This window comes from Scyliorhinus torazame, chromosome 21, assembly GCF_047496885.1.
Source record: "Scyliorhinus torazame isolate Kashiwa2021f chromosome 21, sScyTor2.1, whole genome shotgun sequence".
Lineage (NCBI taxonomy): Eukaryota > Metazoa > Chordata > Chondrichthyes > Carcharhiniformes > Scyliorhinidae > Scyliorhinus > Scyliorhinus torazame.
In genome coordinates this window covers 45,572,036-45,597,893 of record NC_092727.1, presented here as the reverse complement: position 1 = coordinate 45,597,893, position 25,858 = coordinate 45,572,036, and the positions used below count along the sequence as shown (strand labels likewise).

The following is a 25,858-nucleotide window of genomic DNA, read 5'->3' as shown; positions in this document are numbered from 1 at the left end:
GGCAGCACCTACAGGCGGAAATTGCGGAATTTCCTGCCTTGGACGGTGAGGTTCGCGAGGCAGAACCCTTTTATCTGCACTGCGTGTGACCTGGAGGCCAGGGAGATCCTTTGTTTGACGGGATAGGTGACCAGAGAACAGCGCCTTACCATGTCGGGGTGGACAAAGCTTTCCGTGCTCCTGGAGTCGATCAGGCATAACGTCACGTGGCCATTGATGGCGATTGTGTTGGCCTTCGCTAGCTTTCGGGGCGGACTCTGGTCCAGGGTGACGGAGGCCAGCTGCAGCAAGGAGTTCTGGTCGGGCAGCGCGTAGTCAGCCGTGCTGGGGGCTTGAGGTCACATCCAAGATGGCGCCGGCCATGGGTCGCACATGTAGTCCGGGGACGGGGAGTCCGAAGATGGCGGCGGTGAGGGACAAAATGGTGGCGCCCACCCATCCAGCGTGGTTGCCGGGGGGCAAAATGGCCGCGGTCGCGGGTCGCACGCTGCCTGGAGAGATAAAGGCTGCGGTGGGCGTTGGATGGCCGGGACCTGCAAAAAGGACTGCGGTGGGCCTTGGGCTGGCGGGACCTGGAAAAAGGGCTGCGGTGGGCCTTGGGCTGCCGGGACCTGAAAGCACGGCTGCGGTGGGCCTTGGACAGCCGGGACCTGGAAGAACGGCTGTTGCTGGTCGCTGGAGACCGCGGCCACAGCGCGGGCCAGGCATAGTGGCCTTTCTTGCCACACCCTTTGCAGGTGACGGTGCGGGCCGGGCAGCGCGCGCGGGGCTGATTTGCCCGGCCGCAGAAGAAGCAGTGTTGGCCGGCGGCGGTAGCGGGTCGTCTTGCCGCGCAGGCCTGCGGAGTTAGCGCGTAAGTCTGCGGAGCTAGCGGGTAAGTCTGGGGGGCTGCCACGGCGGTGTGCCACGCAGCCCAGGGGGGCGCCGTGCGCACGGGGGCATACGCGAGTGCGTTCTTGTACGCAATGTCCATGGACCCTGCCAGGGCCCGGGCCTCCGTGAGGCCCAGTGTGTCCATTTCGAGGAGCCTTCGGCGGATGCCGGGCGAAGCCATACCTGCCACGAAAGCATCCCGACTTAAAAGTTCCGTGTGCTCATTCCCCGTCACCGCTGGGCAGCCTCAGTTTTGTCCCAGCACTATCAGTGCCCGGTAGAAATCTTTGAGTGTCTCATCTGGGCTCTGCCGTCCCGTTGCCAGCAGGTGACGGGCGTAGACCTGGTTCAGGGGACGAATGTAATGTCCTTCTAGCAGCTCCATGGCTGCAGCATAGTTTATCGCCCCTTCGATCAGGGGATAGATCACCGGGCTGACCCGCGAGCGTATCTTCTGCCTTTCCATGGGGGTGTCGGCAGCCGTTTCGAGGTAGCTCTCAAAACACGCCAGCCAATGCTTAAAAATAGCAGCGGCGTTTTCTGCGTGGGGGCTGAGCTGAAGGCACGCCGGCTTGATGCGGAGATCCATCCTTCAAAAGTACTAGCTGATTAAATTGATGCACAATCAATACTCTCGAGACAAAGAGGAGTCATACCTAATCGGCTTTAATCAGCTAGAACTGTACCCAGCAGCGATGATACAGAAAGTGAAGGCTGCTGGGACGGCATTGGTTCTTATACCCCGTCTCTCAGGGCGGAGCTATGTACATTTTCCAATGGTAGACCCCTCGGTCTAGCCAATGGTCATTCACCTCTCGGGTACTGCAATACCTGGTATTACCACAATGTCCATCTCTTTCCCCATCGAGGCAAGTTGATCACCGTGCTGCAATAACGTCTCCTCCACTTCCTTCAGCGCCTCCCCTTGCTCTCGCACCTCCGCCACGGCACTCGCCACCACCTTCGTCACCGGGGAAATCGCCTCCTCCACCAGCACACTCAAAACCTCTCTCAGCTCCTTCCTCATTGTCTCCATGTATTTTGTAAACTGCCTTTCGAATTCCGCAGCCATCACCTTAGTTATTTCTTCAGCCGTAAGCAATGCGGCCTCCCCTGGTGCTCCAGCCTCCATTTTCCTTGGTGACCCCGCGGTGACCTTTCCACTCCCCGACGGACCTTCAGCTGTTTTCCTTACGGACATTCTTTTGCTTACCCTCGACATTTTTCTTCACTGTGCCACCTCTGTGCCTTCCCGAACGGGAGCCCTCCATTGTGCGGCTGCCTCCCGCCCGCCATCACCGGAAGTCGCGATCAATAGCCTTTAACTAATTATCAACAACTGTACATTCCTTCAATCAAATTGTACATTCCTTCAATCAAGACACAACCCAAGTCAATGAACCGTGGTTAACAAAGGAAGTTAAAGATTGTATAAGATGAAAATAAAGGCCTATAACGTTGCCAGAAATGGCAGGCAATCTGAGGATCAGGACCCTATTATAATACAGCAAAGGAAGACCAAGAAACTGATCAAGAAAAGGCAAATAGAATATAAATGCAAATTAATAAAATGCATAAAAATGGACTGTAAAAGTTTCTATAGGTTTGTAAAAAGAAACATTTGACTAAGACAAATGTGGGTCCATTATAGGCAGAGTCAGGAGCGTTTAGAAAGGGGGACAGGTAAATGGCAGAGAAGCAAAATGATAACTTTGTGTTTTTCTTAACTAAGGAAGATGTCATGATATCCACATCAGCATATCATGGTGCAATCACACACACTGATGGACAGGCAGTTGGATCAACCAGCACACACATAACATCGCAGCCAATCAACCAGTGAGAGCACACGCACTATAAAACAGGGAACACCACAGTTCCCGCTCATTCTACCAGGAGATAGTTCAGAGCACAGAGCTCACAGCGTGCCACTCAGACATAGTCCATGTGCTGAGTGCCTCACTAAGATAGTGATAGGGCTGGGTCCACAGGTTAGCTGGTGAAGCATGTACCCAAGCCAGCAGTTAGTTGTTACCGTTGTTTAGACAATAAAACAGAGTTGTACCATCTACAGCTGTGTTGGATCATTTGTGCAGCAGAACACCCAACACGACAGAATATGCAAGAAATTTCCCAGAATGAGAAAGCCGAGGGACTCAGGAGATTGAGGAATTAAAAGAAAATAGTATTAATAAGAAGGTTGTGTTGGCAAAATTAAAGGGGCAGCAAGCTAATAAGTCCCCGGGACCTGACATTAACATCCCAGAGTGTTGAAAGAAGTAGCTATGGCGATAGTGGATGCATTCTCGGAAGGAGCGATCACAATATGGTGGAAATTAAAATACAGATGGAGGGTGAGAAGGTAAAATCAAACACTAGTGTTTTGTGCTTCAACAAAAGAGATTACAATGGGATGAGAGAAGAACTAGCTAAGGTAGACTGGGAGCAAAGACTTTATGGTGAAACAGTTGAGGAACAGTGGAGAACCTTCCAAGCAATTTTTCACAATGCTCAGCAAAGGTTTATACCAACAAAAAGGAAGGATGGTAGAAAGAGGGAAAATCAACCGTGGATATCTAAGGATAAAGGGAGAGTATCAAATTGAAGGAAAAAGCATACAAAGTAGCAAAGATTCGTGGGAGACTAGAGGACTGGGAAATTTTTTGGGGGCAACAGAAAGCAACTAAAAAAGCTATAAAGAAGAGTAAGATAGATTATGAGAGTAAACTTGCTCAGAATATAAAAACAGATAGTAAGAGTTTCTACAAATATATAAAACAAAAAAGAGTGGCTAAGGCAAATATTGGTCCTTTAAAGGATGAGAAGGGAGATTTAATAATGGGAGATGAGGAAATGGCTGAGGAACTGAACAGGTTTTTTGGATCGGTCTTCACAGTGAAGACACAAATAACATGCCAGTGACTGATGGAAATGAGGCTATGACAGGTGAGGACCTTGAGAGGATTGTTATCACCAAGGAGGTAGTGATGTGCAAGCTAATGGGGCTAAAGTTAAACACGTCTCCTGGCCCTGATGGAATACATCCCAGAGTGCTGAAAGAAATTGCAAATGCACTAGTGATAATTTACCGAAATTCACTAGACTCTGGAGTGGTCCCGGCGGATTGGAAATTAGCAAACGTGACACCACTGTTTAAAAAAAGAGGTAGGCAGAAAGCGGGTAATTATAGGCCAGTGAGTTTAACTTTGGTAGTAGGGAAGATGCTGGAATCTATCATCAAGGAAGAAATAGCAAGGCATCTGGATGGAAATTGTCCCATTGGGCAGACGCAGCATGGGTTCATAAAGGGCAGGTCGTGCCTAACTAATTTAGTGGAAATTTTTAAGGACATTACCAGTGCGGTAGACAACGGGGAGCCAATGGATGTGGTACATCTGGATTTCCAGAAAGCCTTTGACAAGGTGCCACACAAAAGGTTGCTGCATAAGATAAAGATGCATGGCATTAAGGGTAAAGTAGTAGCATGGATAGAGGATTGGTTAATTAATAGAAAGCAAAGAGTGGGTATTAATGGGTGTTCCTCTGGTTGGCAATCAGAAGCTAGTGGTGTCCCTCAGGGATCAGTGTTGGGCCCACAACTGTTCACAATTTACATAGATGATTTGGAGTTGGGGACGAAGGGCAATGTGTCCAAGTTTGCAGACGACACTAAGATAAGTGGTAAAGCAAAAAGTGCAGAGGATGCTGGAAGTCTGCAGAGGGATTTGGATAGGCTAAGTGAATGGGCTAGGGTCTGGCAGATGGAATACAATGTTGACAAATGTGAGGTTATCCATTTTGGTCGGACTAACAGCAAAAGGGATTATTATTTATATGATAAAATATTAAAACATGCTGCTGTGCAGAGAGACCTGGGTGTGCTAGTGCATGAGTCACAAAACGTTGGTTGACAGGTGCAACAGGTGATTAAGAAGACAAATGGAATTTTGTCCTTCATTGCTAGAATGATGGAGTTTAAGACTCGGGAGGTTATGCTGCAATTGTATAAGGTGTTAGTGAGGCCACACCTGGAGTATTGTGTTCAGTTTTGGTCTCCTTACTTGAGAAAGGATGTACTGGCACTGGAGGGTGTGCAGAGGAGATTCGCTAGGTTAATCCCAGAGCTGAAGGGGTTGGATTACGAGGAGAGGTTGAGTAGACTGGGACTGTACTCATTGGAATTTAGAAGGATGAGGGGGGATCTTATAGAAACATATAAAATTATGAAGGGAATAGATAGGATAGATGCGGGCAGGTTGTTCCCACTGGTGGGTGAAAGCAGAACTAGGGGGCATAGCCTCAAAATAAGGGGAAGTAGATTTAGGACCGAGTTGAGGAGGAACTTCTTCACCCAAACGGTTGTGAACCTATGGAATTCCTTGCCCAGTGAAGCAGTAGAGGCTCCTTCATTAAATGTTTTTAAGATAAAGATAGATAGTTTTTTGAAGAATAAAGGGATTAAGGGTTATGGTGTTCGGGCCGGAAAGTGGAGCTGAGTCCACAAAAGATCAGCCATGATCTCACTGAATGGTGGAGCAGGCTCGAGGGGGCAGATGGCCTACTCCTGCTCCTAGTTCTTATGTTCTTATTGGTGATCATCTTCCAAAATTCTACAGGTTCTGGGACAGTTCTTGCAGATTTGAAGGTAGCAAATGTCACGCCGTTATTTAGGAATGGAGGGAAAGAGAAAACCGGGAACTACAGACCTGTTCATCTTCCATCAGTAGTAGCAAAAATCAGAGAATCATGGAATTTACAGTGCTGAAGGAGGCCCAACTGCCCATCGAGTCTGCACCAGTCCTTGGAAGGAGCACCCGAGTTAAGCCCACACCTCCACCCTATCCCCGTAAACCAGTGACCCCATCTAACCTTTTAGACACTAAGAGGCAGTTTAGCATGGCCAATCCACCTAACCTGTACATTTTTTGGACTGTGGGAGGAAACTGGAGCACCCGGAGGAAACCCACGCACACACGGGGAGAAAGTGCAAACTCCACACTGACAGTCACCCGATGCCGGAACTGAACCCGGATCCCTGAAGCAGTGCTAACCACTGTGCAACCGTGCCACTGAAATTCTGGAATCTGTTATAAAGGGTGTGATAAATGGACACTTTGATAATAATCTGATTGGGCATAGTCAACATGGATTTTATGAATGGGAAATCATGTTGACAAACCTGTTGGAGCTTTTTCAGGATGTTACTGACAGAATTGACAATGGGGAGTCGGTAGACGTAGTGTACCTGGATTTTCAAATGGCTTTCGATTAAGTCCCCTGAGGAGATTCAATCGCAAAATGAAAGCACATGGGCTAGGATGTAATATACAGGCGTGGATTAAGGATTGGTTAACAGGCAGAAATATGAGAGTAGGAATAAATCGGTCCTTCTCAGGTAGGCAGGCAAGGATCAGTACTTGGATCCCAGCTGTTCATAATACATATCAATGTTTTGGATGTGGAGATCAAATGTAATATTTCCAAGTTCACAGATGACACAAAGCGAGGTGGGAATATGTGTTGTGAGGAAGATGCAAAGCTGCTTCCAGAGGAATTGGCCAAACGTAGTCAGTGAGCAAGAACATGGCAGTTGGAACGCAATGTGGAAAAATTAGGTTATCCACTTTGGTCAAATGAATAGATGTGCAGAGTATTTCTTAAATGGCGAGATATTACAAAGGGTAGATGTACGAAGGGATCTGGATATTCTTATCAACAAGTCACTGAAAGCTAAGATGCAGGTTCAGCAAGCAAATCGGAAGGTATGTTGGCCTTTATCGCAAGAGGATTTGAGTATAAGGGTAGCAAAATCTTGCTTCAGTTGTATAGAACCTTCGTTAGACCACATCTAGAGAACTGTTTGCAGTTTTGGTCCCCTTTCCTTTGGAAGGTAATATTGCCACAGAGGGAGTGCAACAAAGTTTCGCCAGACTGGGTTCCGGGGAAGGTGGGACGGTACTATGAAGAGAGATTGTGAAAACTGGGCCCTGTATTCTCTATAGTTTCGAAGAATGAGAGGTGATCTCATTGAAACCTACAAAATACTTACAGGGGGATAGACGAGGGTTGGCACAGGTAAGGGGCGGGATTCTCTATCCCGCCGCACCAATTTTGTGGTGCGGCGCTCCCCCGCTGGCAGCGGGATTCTCCGTCCCACTAGCCGGCCAATGGGGATTCCCATTGAGTGCAGCACAGGCCATCGGAAAATCCCCTGGCGTGGGTGCGCACAATCCCGCCAGAGGAGAATCCAGCCCAAGATGGTTCACTGGTTGAGTCTCGGGACAAGGGGGAAGCCACTTAGGACTGAGGTGAGGAGATTGAGAGTCTTTGGAAGTCCCTATCCCATTATTATGTTTAAAGCAGAGAATGACAAACTTCCAAATACCAATGACATATAGCGATAGTGGGTGAGGGGAAAAAGACATAGAAGTGGATGATCATCCATTATCATATTGAATAGCGGAGAAGGCTCGAATGTCTGAATGTGCTATTCTGTATATGTTCCTTTGTGATTTTGAACACTTCTACCAAACCTCCTGTCAACCTTCTCTTCTCCAAGGAGAACAGTCCCAACTTCTCGAATCTAACTATGTAACTGAAGTTGTTTCTCTCTGGAACCATTCGCGTGAATCTTTTCTGCACTCTAATTACTTCACATCTTTCTAAAGTGTGGTGCCCAGAACTGGATGCAATACTCCAGTTGAGGCTGAATCAGTGCTTCGAGCAACTTTTATATAATTTCCTTGTTTTCGTACTCTTATGGCTCTATTAATGAAGCCTGGGATAATGTATGCTTTAATAATCGCTCTCTCAACCTGTCCTGACATTTTCAATGATCTTTTCACCCAGATCCCTCTGCTCCTGCACCCTCTTTAGAATTATACCTGTTATTATATATTCCATCTACCAAAGTGAATTCAGATTTTCACAGTTGGCTTGGAAACAGAGTTATGCAATATAGGGAAGGAGGTTGCCCTCAGCTGATGATTATCCCACATTATTCCGCAAGGGTGGTGCACTGCTGGTTGTCCAATTAACGTTTCTCAATTAGTACAGTCTTGATCAGCTCCGTGAGTCAGAGGAGATTCTGACTGGAGTTGTGGCCATCTGCGATTGTAGGTTTTCGCTATTGGTGAGTTTTTCTTAGACACGGATGAGAAAGGAAGGTTGTGGTTCATGATATTCTAGCTCGCTAGCTCCGTAACATTTGTCTTTCCACTGAAGTGACATAAAAAAGTGTCGCCACCGATGGGTTCTGATTTAGTATGAATAAGATTGCTATCTTTTCCTCTGTGTCAAACTAATCAGGGTCAAGATAGGTATTCGACTTGAATCACGGATTACGCTCTTGATTAAATTTTGGATGATGTAAACTCTATGCTTTGTGAGATGTTCAAGTAAAGTAGTAGAAGTGTCATTAAAAAGAAGAACTGCTTTTCAAGATAAACATTCACTGTATAGACCTAGAAATTTCCGAAGTTCAAAACCGAAGCCAGTGACCTTTTTTCTTCTGCGGCTGGAGGAGATCTTTGTGTGATTGGACGTTAAAAAGCTGTGGGTCCATGTATCTTCTGTTATCCTTTTACCAACAGACCCACTCAGTTTAGAGTATCACTTCAATCCAAACTGAGTTTGGCGTAATGTTGAGCACTTTAGCTCCACCTGATAACTGCCCACGCATGGTGTCTTGGTACCGATCAGACAGAGCTGCTTGATGATGGAACTGTGCATTTGTATAAAGGCAAAATACTGCAGACGCTGGAAGTCTGAAATTAAAACAAAAAAAGGCTGGGAAAACTCAGCAGGGCAGGCAACATCGTTGGTGAGAAACAGAGTTACGTTTCAAGCCTACGACCTTTTCTGATGAACGATCATCGACCAAAATATTAGCTCTATTTCTCTCCACAGACGCTGCCTGACTTGCTGAGTTTTTCCAGCTTGTTTTCTTTGCTCTTGTTGATATGACTTGGGTAGGTTTTCCTCTTCATTGAGTTTGAGATGTTAACCGGAAGCCCCCTGCAGCAAAAGTGAATCAAAGCTTTCCCTGAAGGACAAAAAGCTTTACCGTGTTTCTTGGGTTCGCTGTCCTAATTCCCCATTTATTATTGCCCTTTCTTCAATTCCCTCACTATCTGGTGCCCACTCCCATTTATTGGTGCCTTCATTCCATGCACCTGTTTAGTGCCATCCTTTGATTCCCCAATTTGCTTGTGAACTCCCTCATTACTGCATGTTCCTCACATTTCCAAAATCTGGACGAACAAAACAGCTCATGTAACTGCAGGCCCCAAAATGGGATCTAATTTAAAGCAACACAGGGGCAGCGCGGTGGCGCAGTGGTTAGCACTGCTGCTCATGGTGCCAAGGTCCCAGGTTCAATCCCGGCCCATGGCCACTGTCAGTGTGGAGTTTGCACATTCTTCCGTGTTTGTGTGGGTTTCGCCCCCACAAGCCAAAGATGTGCAGGGTAGGTCGATTGGCCACGTTAAATTGCCCCTTCATTGGAAAAATTAATTGGGCACTCTAAGTTTATTTTTAAAAATAAATAAAGCAGCACAATATGCTTAACCATTATAAATTGATAAAACAAAGATTTTGGTGTGAAAGGTAACTCTTACTATTCAGATGGAATTAAAGAATGTGGTGATAATATTCAGTCAGCTGAGCATTTAGGAACCATGAATAATGGGGAGACATTTTTCAATCATATTAAGGATGTGCACTTGAATGTTGATGGAGCTGCACTTTTAAAAAATATGTATTTTCTGTTGCATTTCTCTAATTCAGGCATGTGCTATCTGCCCAGTGGGAGATCTGAACCTGTCCCTCAGATTCTCCTCGAGGCCACACTTTGGCTTGCATTAGCAACATGTTCCTTCGTGCCAGGGGTGGTTGTTTGGGCCTTCCAATGGGGAAATGCCTCGACCATTGGGAACTTTGCAAAATTCAAGGCAGGTAAGGGAATCTCCATCGGAGTCATAGAATCCCATACAGTGCAGAAGGAGGCCATTCGTCCCATCAGGTCTGCACCGACCCTCAGAAAGAGCACTCTACCCAAGTCCACACCCCCCCCCCCCCCCCCCCCACCCCGATCCCCGTAACCCCACCTAACCTGCACATCCCTGGATGCTAAGGGGCAATTTAGCATGGCCAATCCACCTAACCTGCGCATCTTGGGAATGTGGGAGGAAACTGGAGCACCCGGAGGAAACCCACCAGACACAGGAAGAACGTACTTACTCCATAATGACAGTCACCCAAGGCCGGAATTGACACTGGTGCTTGGCTCTGTGAGGCAGCAGTGCTAACCACTGTGCCACCTTGCTGCCCCAGCCACTAAATGAGAATGAAGGGGAGTCTGATCTGCTGGAGGTCTGTACAGTGGGAGTGAATGAAAGGAGTTCAATCTATACAGTAGGAGGGATTGGGAAGAAGTTTGATCTATTGAAATGCAATACAGTTGGAGTGAATGGGAAAGGGTTTACTTGTTTTGATTTCTGCACAGTGAATGAATGAGGAGTTTGATACATTGCAATCTTTATCTAGATGAAGTTTGTACCTACCTGGACCCAACCAATATTTATTTACTAACGTTAATTGGCGAAAATGAGTGTGACTGTAAAATTACTGCCTATAAAACTGTTGCTGGATCCGGACCTGTAGATCAGCCCTGTGCTCTGATGTGGATTTTTGGGGGGGGATTAATACCTTGTTTTTATTCTGTGTGTAAATATCCAAACTCCCTCACCTCCCCAGTCTTAGGCATATATTTTTGCTCAAAAAAAAACAAGAGTATTTTGGTGCCTTTCACTGCAGTTAGCCTTGTGAGGTAAATTAGCTGTGAATCTGCATATATAGATTGATAATTGCGAGACGGGTGTCTCGTTTGTAATTTATTAGTTTCTATTATTGCGGGTTGTCATGGCAATGGCTTGCAGCCAGGGTGACGAGAGAGATGTTAGATATGCAATGATGAAGCTTCTAGCCCCAACAAATTGAGATGCACATTTTTATCAGCAATTTTCTGAAATAATAAGTAGGAATTTAATGAGATGTAAATCTGTCCGAGGGCTGCTGCTGCTGATGTTTTTTCCCCCCCATTTTTTTGTCTTTTTGCAGTGATCTAATTAGAATGCGTTGTACAGGAAAGTAATGAGGATTAAGTTAATCAGCAAGATATGAGGATAAAGTCAAAAACGCCTCGAGTGTACATAAAGGGAGAGGGAGGGAATTAAGCAGTGGAAAGTTTACCTCACAGCTAAATGTCAGCCAGGGAAAACCGGAGTATGTTTTCATTCCTGTTCCGATGTAAATGCTTTTCACACAGCAATGTCGCAGGCTCTTCAAAAAATAAACATATGAGAAGTAATGGAAAGGAAAACATCCATGGGCCCTGAGGCTGTGATGCATTGTGTATCAGAGCACCTACGCTGCTGCCCCTCCCCAAAACCATGTAATCTTCCAGGAGAGGTGTAGCTCCAAACAAAAACCCAATCGAAGACCGTTCAGTCCAAATGCTCAGTAACGTAAGAACATTTTTAAAAAAGCAGGCATAGAGCATTCTTCCCCTCTCCGCCATCCAATAAGATCATATGATCTGAGTGTGGCCTTAACTCCTATTTGCTCCCATAACCCTTGACTCCTTTGTAGATCAACAGTCTGTCTAACACAGCTTTGAATACATTCAATGACCCAGCCTCTGTTGCCCTCTCTGGGGCGGAACATGTCCAAGATTAAAGATACTCTGAGAAGAAATTCTTCTTTATCTCCATCTTAAATGGGTTTCAAGATGCAGTTGGATCTAGCACTTGGGGTGAAAGGGATCAACGGATATAGGGGGGAAAGTGCTATTAGGCTATTGAGTTGGATGATGAGACATGATCATAATGCATGGTAGATCAGGCTCAAAGGGCTGAATGGCGTCCTCCTGCTCCTATTTTTTCTATTTCTATGTGACCTCATATTTTGAAACTGTGCCCCCTGATCTAGTTCTGCTATAAGGGGAAACATCCTCCCAGCAACTATTCCAGTCCAAACCCAAATACCAAGTTTTAATCTTTATCTACCTCTGTCAATCTCTTATCACTCCATGGCCATCTCTCTCTATCTCTATATATTGAACCTATCTCCCACTGGCCCATTCATATACCCCCCTCCATGTGATTGCCTCTGAACATTGTGCCACAAACCCCAGACTGGTGAGATGTATTCATTGCTCACAACTCATTGGCCTCATGCAAATGAGGATGGGCCAATGGCTTTAGGATTTAGATGACTTAGGATTGCAGGCAGCTGGCAAAATCATAATTCCTACTATCCACCTGTCGCCTCGTTGGCCTCCCACTCCATGGGGAAGGTCTAGTCACATTTATCCTGCGTGCTCAATAGGAAAACGTTGTTTGGACCAGTATTTGTATTTCCCAGTTTTTACAGTTTTTTTCCTTCTGGGTGGTGTCCGGTCAGGCAGACTTTCCAGCAAGTGTCACTGGATTGGAATGACTAGCTTGGCTGAATGTTTCCCTCCCTGGCATGTCTGCACTGCTTCTATTTGTAGATTTCTAATTGCTGCTCCAACTGAGTTCAGCTAACTTTGCATTAATCAAAAAATGTATAATTTCTACATGCAGAAATCTGAATGATAAAATTCTGCATAATTACACACAGATTTGGACAGACAGAATTTTGAGGGTCTGGCTCACCAGCCTGTGATAGCTGCCATTCTTGGAGTCGGATTAGGATATGTTTTTACATCCACGTGTAAAGGCAGACTGAATCTTATTTTAACATCACGTCAGGAGGGAAGGCGCCTCTGCCAATTTAACAATCCCTCACAACTGCACTGAAGTACATAATGTGTGCAAATTCAGGCAAGATAACTTGAAACCACAGCCAGCTGAGCGTGTGAGCCAAACTGATCCCACATACATTATAAGATAAGGCTCATATAATTTTAAGGGTTTTGGACTTCAGATGGTCATAGATGAATTGTCGCAACCCTTGAAGGATACTGCTTGGACAGCATGAACCAACCTTGCACAAGTTACAAGGAAATCTTTATTAACAGTACTGAACTATTTACATATTTACAGTCGGCATGGAGAGTACTCCATACTTGGTCCTTACACATTGCTACTCATCTCTAGACTTAGCCTAGCTATAGGTCATGTGCCTTCTTACATCATCGTGTGGGCGGTATTGTAATAAGCCTTTTGGTACCAGATCCTCCTCCTCCAGTCATCTAATTTGTGGATTTTGATGATCAAGATTACTTGTAAACTGTGCTACATTTTTCTTCAAACTTCAAATAATTTAATTAATTTGTTAAAATGTTATCTACTTCAAGAATATTATCATTTGTATGGTGTACGATACTACCTAGAATTATGGATAACGTACAGTACAGAACCAAAGCACTCGGCCAATCAGCTCATGCCAAACCTGCATATAAACCACTACTGCTTTCTCCCTCATAAATTTATCCATCGATGCATAGGAACAGGAGTAGGCCCATCGAGCCGCCTTTGCCATTCATGGCTGATCATCTACCTCTCCACCATCTTTTCCCACCTTCCTTCTATCCCTTGATGTCAGTAGTATCCAGAAATCTATCGATTTGTGTCTTGAATAATATGCTCAATGATTGAGCTTCCACAACCTTCTGAAGTAGAGAATTCCAAAGGTTCACCATCCCCTGAGTGAAGAAATTCTTCCTCATCTCAGTCTTAAATGGCCTGTCCCTTATCCTGAGTTTCCAGGAATCATGGAATCCCTACAGTGCACAAGGAGGTCATTTGATCCATTCTGTCTTCACCAACCCTCTGAAAGAGCACCCTATCTAGACACACACTTCCAACCTATCCTTGTAACCCAGTAACCCCACCGGACCTTTTTGGACGCTAAGGGGCAATTTATCATGGTTGATCCACCTAACCTGCACATCTTCGAACTGTGGGAGGAAACCGGAGCACCCGGAGGTAACCCGCGCAGACATGGGGAGAACGTACAACCTCCACATGGAGAGTCAGCCAAGGCTGGAATTGAACCTGGGTCCCTGACGCTGTGAGGCAGCAATGCTAATCACTGTGCCACCGTGCCGCCCAACTATTCTGTTTCTGTGTCCCTCCGCTATTCCTTGTGACAATGGGATTCATATTCCCAGCATTGTCTGGGTAAAGACATTTCTTCTTTTTGATTTCTTGGTGAATATTCGATGTGGTTCATTATTAATCAGTCTAATTGGGACCCCTTGTAAGATTTATGTTACATTTTCAGACTTCAATGTTTTAATAACAGAATTTGGATTTTTTTTGCATATTGAAAATATTGCTGAAGATGTCAATTAGTTTTCTATTCTTTTTTCCTATTTTAAAAAATAAATAAATTTTAGAGTACCCAATTCATTTTTCCAATTAAGGGACAATATAGCATGGCCAATCCACCTAACCTGCACATCTTTGGGTTGTGGGGGCGAAACCCATGCAAACACGGGGAGAATGTGCAAACTCCACAAGGACAGTGACCTGGAGCCGGGGTCGAACCTGGGTCCTCAGCGCCCGTGAGTCAGCAGTGTAACCACTGCGCCACCATGCTGCCCCTTAGTTTCCTATTCTGCATGTTACTGAAGATCAATGTTTTCTAGTGAGCAACAAAACTTGTATTTATGTAGTGCTTTTAAACGTAATCCGATGTCACAAAAATGTCGTCAAACAAAATTTTGGGGATGATATTAGGGCAGATGACCAAGTATTTGAATCATAGAATACCAACAGTGCAAAAGGAGGCCATTCGGCCCATCGAGTCAGTGCCCACCCTCTGAAAGAGAACCCTACCTAGGCGCACTTCCCCCGCCTAACCAGCCCTATCCTCCCCATAACCCTGGTCAGGAGAATCTTAAAGGGGGAGAAGCAGAGAGGTTTGGGGGAAAGTTACAGAGCTTAGCTGCTAGGTAGCTGAAGAACTGTCTGCCAATGGTGGAGGAATTAAAAGTGGGGATGCTGAAGAGACCAGGATTAGGCGGAAGATATTGCAAAGGGTTAGGGGTTGGAGGAGATTAGAGATGTGGATGAGTGAGGCTATGGAGGAAGGATTGAAAATTAAAAATCGAGGCACTGGCTCCTGTTTAAGCAATGTAAATCAGCAACGTCAGCAATGATGGATGAATGGGACGTGTAATGAGTAAGGACACTGGCAGCAAGAGGTTTTGTTGGACTCTTGTGAAGGGTGGAAAGTGGGTGGCTGGCCAGGAGTGGGTTTGAATAGTCAAGTTTAGAGGTGCCAAAGGCATGGATGAGAATTTCTGCAGCAAATGAGCTGGGCAGAGGTGGATAAGGACAATGTTCTCTCGGGGAAAATAGGGGGTCTTAGTGATGTGGATAGAGGATTGTGAACTCATCTTGGGAAGACAAGTCACAGAAAGTCTGGTTCAAATTCAGTCAGTTAACAGGGAGTGGTTTGAAGTTAGGTAGGTGTACAGAGCTCCAAATAAGCAGATTCACCCTAGCTGCAACCTTTCCCGAGCCTGCGCTTTCAGTCATTCTTGATGTTGAGTGATTGCAGGACTGTGCACCAGGCTTGCACTAACTAACTAAGTACAGCAAAAATAGAATGTGCAGTACTTCCAATTTCATAAGTAGGCCGAGATGTAGTCCAATTTAATTTGAAATTGAGAAATGAATTTCTGATCACCATGTAATATTTAATCTTCCTGCTGTAATCTCTCTCTGGAGACCACTTCTTCTACATCAGCTCAAAGATTCCAATGCCATTAATTGTTTTATAGTAAGCTCATGACCTTTGCTGCAGATTGGAAGTTACCGTACAAGTATGATACGCACTGCTGGATATATGGCATTTTCTGTGATTAACAAGTGCTACTCAGCTGCCTTTTTCCATTGTTTGGCTGTGGGATAGGGTTGATACTGGGAAGGCAGTGCTTTTGACAAGTGCCCCAAGAACAAGGTGATGGGTGCACCAGAGCAACATTTTTGCGGATCCTGTAAATTAGGAATAAAAGCAGAAAATTCTGGAAACATCCCGCTGCTCTGGTAGCATCCGTAGAGAAAGAAACAGAGTTAAACTTTCAAGTCAATGACCTTTTGTCAACGTGGTAGATGTGACCCCTTAATTGCATAGAAATTGCTCAAAACGACAAGAGCTAGTCAGCTCGATGAATCTGTGGATTGTGGCTGGAATTTTTCGGCCGTTCCCGCAGGTGCTGGAATGTGGCGACTAGGGGCTTTTCACAGTAACTTCATTGGGGGTGGGGTTGCTGTTGCATTGAACAGGAAACTCCGTTGTTGATGTTTATTTTCCACATTAGTCACCATAACCGTTATTAAATGAGTCCTGCCTGTTGCCATGTTCCTTTATTCCTCCTTTCTTCAACCATCCATCTAACCTGTTTTTAGACTTTACTCCAGTCTCTTTAAAATAAGAATGAACATTCTCCTGTTATCTATCGTGCGTTTCATCTGTTATCTATTTCTATCGCTCTCACCCTTCAACCACCAGCAACAGGCTGTTTCTATCTACTTTGTTCCTTTGTTTAAATACCACCATCAAATTCTAACAAAATCAGCTTTCTGAAGTCTTGTTTTTACTTGTATTTCTTCATACCAGGCAGCACCTTAGTGAATCTGGGCTGTTTCCTCTCTGATTCAACAACCTTCCTACAGTCCGGAGCCCTAAACTTGCACACAGACACCTGTGGTTTTGTTAGGGTTTATATGGATTTAAATTCGCAACTCTGTTTTTATAAGCCACCACATGTAGCCATAACATCCTGCGCCGATGGTACTGGGTAGGGGATTCCAGGATTCTGAGCCAAGTTTAAAGGAATACTGATACTTGTCCAAAGTAAGAATGATGTGGGAGTTGGAGGACCTGTTGAAACAACAACTTTCTCAGAAAAAAACCTTCATTTAAACCCTCTCCTCATGCCTGATGGAAATAATACAGGTTGGGGTTTCAGAGAGCTTGGATGGGATTGTGCATTGCCCCCAATACATTCCAGCAGCCACACGCAATCCCCAATGTGCCAACATTTCTACCTTAATTGTCATCCTGGCTCTGAAATGGCACTCTCAACTCTGAGTCTGAATGTTGTGGATTGATGTCCCACGCCTGGACAAAATCTAGGCTGACGCTGCAGTACTGAAGGAATGCTTAGTACCGGCAGAACTGCTGTCTATTGGATAAAATGCTAAACTGAGGCCCAATCTGTACCCCGCATGAAGATGCAAAAAAAAATCAAACAGCAATATTCAAAGAAGAGCAAGGGAGTTCATCCAACATCTTACAGTAAACTTGAAGTCCTAGGCAGCACTTATCCTACATCCAATATCACTAAAACAGCTGACGTGATCTTAATCTTATTGTAGTTTGTGAGACATTGCTCTCCTTAAACTGTCTGCTGTGCCTCCTACCTTACAAAAATGCTTCAAAGGTACGTCATTGGCTCTGAAGTGCCTTTGGGCTGTCCTGAGGGTATGAAAATTGTGAACCGTCCTTTCTCTTAACTTGCCTGAATTCAGGCATGGAAGCCCAGCCTCTCCAAAGGAACATGGAGTTAATTTCAATAGCATAATTGAGCCACTTGTTTTTCCCAGGCTCCAGGTTAGATTCATGATGAGCTTGCCAGAGACCACTCTCCTCAACCCATGTGCTCTTGCACCCCATCTGGAGACTTGAGAATGGTAGACAAATCCACATTTTCTCCATTACACTGGTTTGGACAATGACAGTGACCATTTATTCGCAAACTGACTTCTCCAACCCAACCCATTCAAAACTGTTTAACCTGAAGTTGTCAGGTAGGACTGACCTGACCCAAATAACCTATTGGGCATTAGAGCACAGTGCATATCGGAATTGCAGTGAAGTGCACAGGAAAAATCAGACCCAAAGTTGCAGCACAACATTTAAAAATTAGAGGATAATCTTTTAGACAGCTTCACAGATAATCATCAATAATTGAAGATATGTGGTTTACGGCAGAAGTCCTGGATGTGTTTTGTTAAGCAAGCAGGTATGGTGGTCCCTTATGGTTATAACAGGAATTTCTCTGGGATGTTGATTGTACAAACCACCCTCATGCCTCGTTTATTCTTTGGGTTTTTTCTGCAGAGCTCTCCAGACGCTCTGACGACGATAAGTAACGCTGTCAACTCCCAGGGGATTGTGGTACCAACATCCGCACTACAGCAAGGGAATGCTGCCATGGCGACACAAGTAGTAACAGGTAAAGTGTTGGATGTAAAGATTGAAGGGCTGGTCAGTTTTATCATAGAATCATAGAATTTACAGTGCAGAAGGAGGCCATTCGGCCCATCGAGTCTGCACCAGCTCTTGGAAAGAGCACCCCACACAAGGTCAACACCTCCACCCTATCCCCATAACCCAGCAACCCCACCCAACACTAAGGGCAATTTTGGACACTAAGGGCAATTTAGCATGGCCAATCCACCTAACCTGCACATCTTTGGACTGTGGGAGGAAACCGGAGCACCCGGAGGAAACCCACGCACACACGGGGAGGATGTGCAGACTCCGCACAGACAGTGACCCAAGCCGGAATCGAACCTGGGACCCTGGAGCTGTGAAGCAATTGTGCTATCCACAATGCTACCGTGCTGCTCTAAAGGTAGCATCATCATCAGCATCCTTTCTTCAATACTGCCACAATAAAGGGCAGCACGGTGGCGCAGTGGGTTAGCCCTGTTGCCTCACAGCACCGAGGTCCCAGGTTCGATCCCGGCTCTGGGTCACTGTCCGTGTGGAGTTTGCACATTCTCCCCATGTTTGCGTAGGTTTCACCCCCACAACTCAAAGATGTGCAGACTAGGTGGATTGGCCACGCTAAATTGACCCTTAATTGTAAAAAATGAATTGGGTACTCTAAATTTAGAAAAAAAAATACTTCCACAATAATTGGGAGATTGAGCACCAGAGATGACTTGTTGTTTTTGCCTATTCCTTAAGGTTGAGCATGGGATGGGGATATCCGGTTGAGATCTGAGCCTTAAGATTAGAAACTTCCAAACTCATCATTCACTCGATAGATGTTTTCTCCACTTTTCTGAAGTCATAGAATATTTTGACCAATTGTAGCACCTACTACTGCCCTGTCCAAGATCAATTCTATTCAACAGATGTGGATTAATCTTCTCAAATCTTAAACAATTAAAACTTCAAAGAGAAGACCTTTCCACTTCACTTGGAATTCCTGAAACCTGGCATTATAATAGTCCCTCTTGGCACCATCAAGAAAAGATCAGCATGTTGTTTCCTTTCCTGTGATTGGCCTCCAGCTATCTCTTCAAGGCCTGTGGTTATTCTACTCGAGGATTGGCACAAATTAATGGAATTAATGTAGCACAGTTTCAGCTCTCATTTCCACTCCGTGTCCTTTGAGGCATCTCATCCAGTCCAATCAACTTTGAATACAGACAGTCTAACCAATACTTATAAATTCATCAATGTATTCATCAAATATGCTGAGTTAATGGTGTCCAGTTTTAGCCTTTACACGTGGTGAAGATATCAAGCCGTTGTAGTGGATGCCAGGGAAGCTCTTAGTGCTCTTAGTTATGAGGAAAGAATCCAAGGATAGGATTTTCTGATCGTGTCCGCCCGAGACCGGAAATTCCCACCCAAGGTCAACAGACCTTTAAATCATCCGTCAAATCATCCGTCCTGTCTGCGACGATTCCTGCGGCGGGCGGGACTTTACTCCCAAGATTTATTGGGTCCAAATATTGCGTGATTGTCTGTAGTGAATTCACATTCGATCAGAATCAAGGGTGTCCAATTTTCTTTTCCACCCAGAAGATGGAATGCACTGCTTCCTGAGGTGTAATGATGCTCCATTTACTCTGCCAAAACACAAACTTAAGAGGAAATGTGATTGAAATTTGATAGCACATAGAAACATAGAAAGTAGGAGCAGGAGTTGGCCCATTCAATATGATTATGGCTGATCCTCCAACGCAACGCCTCCTGCTCGCTCCTCATACCACATGTTGCCTTTAGTGTCAGGAAATTATCTATTTCTTAAATATTTTCAGCGATTTGGCCTCCACGGTCTCTGTGGTAGAGAATTCCACAGGCTCACCACCCTCCGAGTGAAGAGATTTTTCCTCTTCTCACTCCTAAATGGCCTATCCCGTATTCTGAGACCATGACCCTTGTTCTAGACGAATCTTGGCCCCCATAACAATGATGCTGGAATGTAGTTCTTTCAGAATTGTTAGCCTTTTTTGAGGGCGGCACGGTGGCGCAGTGGTAGCACTGCAGTGTCACGGCGCCGAGGTCCCAGGTTCGATCCCGGCTCTGGGTCACAGTCCGTGTGGAGTTTGCACATTCTCCCCGTGTTTGCGTGGGTTTCGCCCCCACAACCCAAAAACATGTGCAGGGTAGGTGGATTGAACACGCTAAATTGCCCCTTAATTGGAAAAATGAATTGGGCACTCTAAAAAAAATTTTAAAATAAAAAAATTGTTAGCCTTTTGATTGAACCGCTGGCACGTGTAATGAGTGCAAACTTGAGAGATTAAGGCATTTCTAGTTGTAGGTGGAAGTTTCTTGTTAATTGTGATTATTCGAATGGAGGGTCAGTGAAGGTCAACAAGGATAGGAGTGATTCAGAAGCGCAACTTGGATAACAGCAAATTACTACGGATGCTGGAATCGGAAACACAAACATAAAATGCTGGAAAATCTCTGGAGAGAGACGTGAGCTAACTTTTCGAGTCTGGATGACTCTTTGTCAAACCTTGACAGAACTGGAAATAGGATGAGATTTTTGGAGTGAAGACTTGGACAAGTTGAATTTCATGGACTGCATTATATCTTTGGATAGGGTGCATTCTCCCTCCCAGTCCTCTTGGCATTAACACGAGGCGGTGCCATAGTGGTATTGTCACTGGAGTAGTAATCCAGAAACCCAGGGTAATTCTCTGGGGACCCCAAAGAAAATGTTGGAATTTAAATGCAATAAAAATCTGAAAGTTAAAGTCTAATAACTTCAATGTCCATCACCAAGAGTGGCTTGGTAGTACCACTGCAGACCGAGCTGACCAAGTCCGAAAGGACATAGCTGCAAAACAGGCTCTGCGGCAGGTGGTGAGGGAGAAACATACTTGACCTCATCCGCAGATGAATCTGGCCATGACAGTATCGGTAGGATTGACTACAAAGACCCGTCTTCACATTGAGGCTACCCTCCTTGTTGTCTGGCATTACCACCGTGCTAAATGGGATTAGATTTTGCACAGATCTAGCAACTCAGTGAGCATCCAAGAGTTGCTATGGGCCATCAGCAGCAAAAGAATTGTATTCAACCTCTTGGCCAGGCATATCCCGTACTCTCCCATTACCACCAATGAAGAGTTTAGGAGGGCATGCCACCCGCAACACCAGGCATACCCAAAAATGAGGTGTCAACCTGGTGAAGTTACAACATAGCTCTATTTATATGCCAAACAGCATGAGTAGCAAGTAATAAGCTGATCCAAGCAATTTCTCAACCATCGGATCAGATCTAAGCTCTGCAGTTCTGCCACATCCTGTCGTGAATGGTGATGGGCAATTAAAGAACTCTCTGGAGGAGGAGGAGGCTCCACAAATAACCCCATCCTCATTAATGGAGGAACCCAGCACGTCAGTGCAAAAGATAAGGCTGAAGCATTCGTAACAATCTTCAGCCAGAAGTGCCGAATGGATGATCCATCTATGCCTCCTCCTGAAGTTCCCAGAATCACAGATGCCAGCCTTCAGTCAATTCGAATCTGCCCATATGATCTAAAGAATTGGCTGAAGGCACTGGATACTGCAAAGGCTATAGGCCCTGACAATATTTTGGCTATACTACTGAAGACATGTGTTGCAGAACTTTCCGCGCCCTAGCCAAGCTATTCCAGTACAGCCATAACATTGGCATATACACTGCAATGTGGAAAATTGCCCAGGTAAGTTCTATACACAAAAAGCAGACTAGGTTCAACCTGGCTAATTACTGCACTATCAGTCTGCTCTCGACCATCAGTAAAGTGATGGAAGGGGTCAGCAACAGTGCTATCAAGTGGCACTTATTTAGCAATAACCTGCCCAATGATGCCCAGCTTGGGTTCCACCAGGGCCACGCAGCTCCTGTCCTCATTACTGCCTTCGTTCAAACACGAACGAAAGAGCTGAATTCCAGAGATGAGAATGACTGTCCTTGACATCAAGACAGCATTTGACCAAGTGCGGCATCAAGGACCCCTCGCATGACTGGATTCAATGGGAATCGGGGGGAAACCCTCTGCTGATTGGAGTCATACCTGGCTTAAAGGAAGATGGTTGTGGTGATTGGAGGTCAATCATCTCAGTTTCAGGTCATCACTGCAGGATTTCTTTTAGTAGTGTCCTAGAACCAACCATCTTCAGCTTCTCCATCATTAACTTCCTTCAATCATAAGATCAGAAGTGGGGATGTTCGTTGATGACTGCATAATGTTCAACACCATTCAGGACTTGTCAGACACTGAAGCCGACCATGTCCAAATGCAACAGGACCTGAACAGTATCCAGGCTTGGACTGACAAGTGGCAAGTAACACTCATGCCACACACGTGCCAGGCCATGACTATCTCCAACAGGGGAGAATCTAATCATTGCCCCTTGACATTTAATGGCATTACCATCACTGAATCCCCCACTATCAATATCCTATCAACAGCCATATAAATACTGAGGCTACAAGAGCAGGTCAGAAGCTAAAAATCCATGGTGAGTAACTCATCTCCTGAGTTACTGTTCTTATCTCCAAGGTACAAGTCAGGAGTGTGATAGAATACGCTCCACATGCCTGGATGAGTGCAGCTCCAACAACACTCAAGAAGCTCAACACCATCCAGGGCAAAGCAACCCACTTAATTGGCACCCCATCCACAAATATTTATTTCCTCTACCACCGACGCACAGTAGCAGAAGTGTTACCAACCGCAAGAAACTTCAGAGAGTCGTGAACACAGCCCAGTCCATCACACGAACCTGCCTCTCATCCATTGACCCCATCTACACCTCCCACTGCCTAGGGAAAGCGGGCAGCATAATCAAAGATCCCTCCCACCCGGCTTACTCACTCTTCCAACTTCTTCCATCGGGCAGGAGATATAAAAGTCTGAGAACACGCACAACCTGATTAAAAAACAGTTTCTTCCCCGCTACTACCAGACTCCTAAACAACCCTCTTATGGACTGACCTCATTAACAATACACCCCTGTATGCTTCACCCGATGTCGGTGTTATGTAGTTACATTGTGTACCTTGTGTTGCTTTATTATGTATTTTCTTTTATTTCTTTTTCTTTTCATGTACTTAATGATTTGTTGAGCTGCTCGCAGAAAAATACTTTTCATTGTACCTTGGTACACATGACAATAAATAAAATCCAACTACAAGATATACCGCAGGACCTCACCAAGGCTCCTTAGGAGGACCTTCCAAAACTCAGACCACTACTCTCTAGAAGCACAAGATCAGCATGCACGTGGGAACACCATCACCTCAAAATTCCCTTCCAAGTCACTCACCATCCTGATCTGGAAATATACCACTGTTCCTTCACTGCCGCTGGGTCAAAATCCTGGAACTCCCTCCCTAACAGCAGTGTGTGTGTGTGTGTGTGTGTACCTACACTACTTGGACTGCACCAGTTCAAGAAGGGAACACACCACCACTTTCTCAATGGAATTATGGGTGGGCAATAAATGCTGGCCTAGCCAATGACACATACATCCCGTAAATGAATTTTTAAAATCGCCATAATGTTAACCGTACAGCACTGCCCTCTTCCAATGCTTTTCTTCCATTGTCCAGTTACAGGGGCCAGGCCTTGCATGCTTCAACTGCTACCTGTTTGACCATAACCAGAGGATACCCCATGGTAGGCTTATGCAGAAAGTAAGGAGGCATGGGATAGTGGGAAATTTGGCCAGTTGGATAACGAACTGGCTAACCGATAGAAGTCAGAGAGTGGTGGTGGATGGCAAATATTCAGCCTGGATCCCAGTTACCAGTGGCGTACCGCAGGGATCAGTTCTGGGTCCTCTGCTGTTTGTGATTTTCATTAATGACTTGGATGAGGGAGTTGAAGGGTGGGTCAGTAAATTTGCAGACGATACGAAGATTGGTGGAGTTGTGGATAGTAAGGAGGGCTGTTGTCGGCTGCAAAGAGACATAGATAGGATGCAGCGCTGGGCTGAGAAGTGGCAGATGGAGTTTAACCCTGAAAAATGTGAGGTTGTCCATTTTGGAAGGACAAATATGAATGCGGAATACAGGGTTAACGGTAGAGTTCTTGGCAATGTGGAGGAGCAGAGAGATCTTGGGGTCTATGTTCATACATCTTTGAAAGTTGCCACTCAAGTGGATAGAGCTGTGAAGAAGGCCTATGGTGTGCTCGCGTTCATTAACAGAGGGATTGAATTTAAGAGCCGTGAGGTGATGATGCAGCTGTACAAAACTTTGGTAAGGCCACATTTGGAGTATTGTGTACAGTTTTGGTCGCCTCATTTTAGGAAGGATGTGGAAGCTTTGGAAAAGGTGCAAAGAAGATTTACCAGGATGTTGCCTGGAATGGAGAGTAGGTCTTACGAGGAAAGGTTGAGGGTGCTAGGCCTTTTCTCATTAGAACGGAGAAGGATGAGGGGCGACTTGATAGAGCTTTATAAGATGATCAGGGGAATAGATAGAGTAGACAGTCAGAGACTTTTTCCCCGGGTGGAACAAACCATTACAAGGGGACATAAATTTAAGGTGAAAGGTGGAAGATATAGGAGGGATATCAGAGGTAGGTTCTTTACCCAGAGAGTAGTGGGGGCATGGAATGCACTGCCTGTGGAAGTAGTTGAGTCGGAAACATTAGGGACCTTCAAGCAGCTATTGGATAGGTACATGGATTACGGTAAAATGATATAGTGTAGATTTATTTGTTCTCAAGGGCAGCACGGTAGCATTGTGGATAGCACAATTGCTTCACAGCTCCAGGGTCCCAGGTTCGATTCCGGCTTGGGTCACTGTCTGTGCGGAGTCTGCACGTCCTCCCCGTGTCTGCGTGGGTTTCCTCCGGGTGCTCCGGTTTCCTCCCACAGTCCAAAGATGTGCGGGTTAGGTGAATTGGCCAATGATAAATTGCCCTTAATGTCCAAATTGCCCTTGGTGTTGGGTGGAGGTGTTGAGTTTGGGTAGGGTGCTCTTTCCAAGAGCCGGTGCAGACTCAATGGGCCGAATGGCCTCCTTCTGCACTGTAAATTCAATGATAATCTATGATTAATCTAGGACAAAGGTTCGGCACAACATCGTGGGCCGAAGGGCCTGTTCTGTGCTGTATTTTCTATGTTCTATGTATATCTGGAAAATAGCAAACCTTCCCGTCACACCCATATTGTCATCACAAATTCCCAAGGAACTAACTTTGGACTTTGGAAGCATTTATGAGAACTCAATGCAAGTGTATACCTGCACTCACTTCTTGGCTGAGGGTGTTTGTCAGCGCTGCAACACTCTTGTGCAATCTGCAAATTATAAAAGCACTCTTGCATGATAGCACTGACAAAGAGAATAAGTTGGTGCACATCAAATACCTAGATGATGATTTCCGACATGAGGATTTTGGGGAATCAAAGACATCGAGATTGCAAAGGCCAATGTGACCCTGGACTGCATGGACTCCATGTTTATGGGGGAGGGTATGCTCAAATGAAAGAAGAACAAAAGAAACTTCAGCACAGGTGAGGCTTGTGTCAACTTTGGCCAGAGAGATGGATTCTTAACAAAGCTGGCAGCTGTAATGGCATGACTAATTGGAATCCACTGTCTGTACATCGAATAGAACTTGTCAACAAAGCTGAGACAGCGACTCCACCAGCGAGATTAATGGCATTTTAACCTCATACATAACATTCCAGAGAATGTCACCGAACCGTCTTTAGGAGCTCAGTG

General features: G+C 45.3%; 1 protein-coding gene across 11 annotated transcripts in view; it reads left to right on the top strand.

Moving 5' to 3' along the window:
- pknox2 (pbx/knotted 1 homeobox 2) overlaps nucleotides 1–25,858 on the top strand; it is a 786,965-nt gene that overhangs the window by 612,465 nt on the left and 148,642 nt on the right. For all 11 annotated transcript variants that reach the window (XM_072486729.1, XM_072486738.1, XM_072486735.1 and 8 more), the window contains one exon: nucleotides 17,998–18,112. In XM_072486729.1, the coding sequence (XP_072342830.1) occupies nucleotides 17,998–18,112 (115 nt within the window). The remainder of the gene's footprint in view (nucleotides 1–17,997; nucleotides 18,113–25,858) is intronic.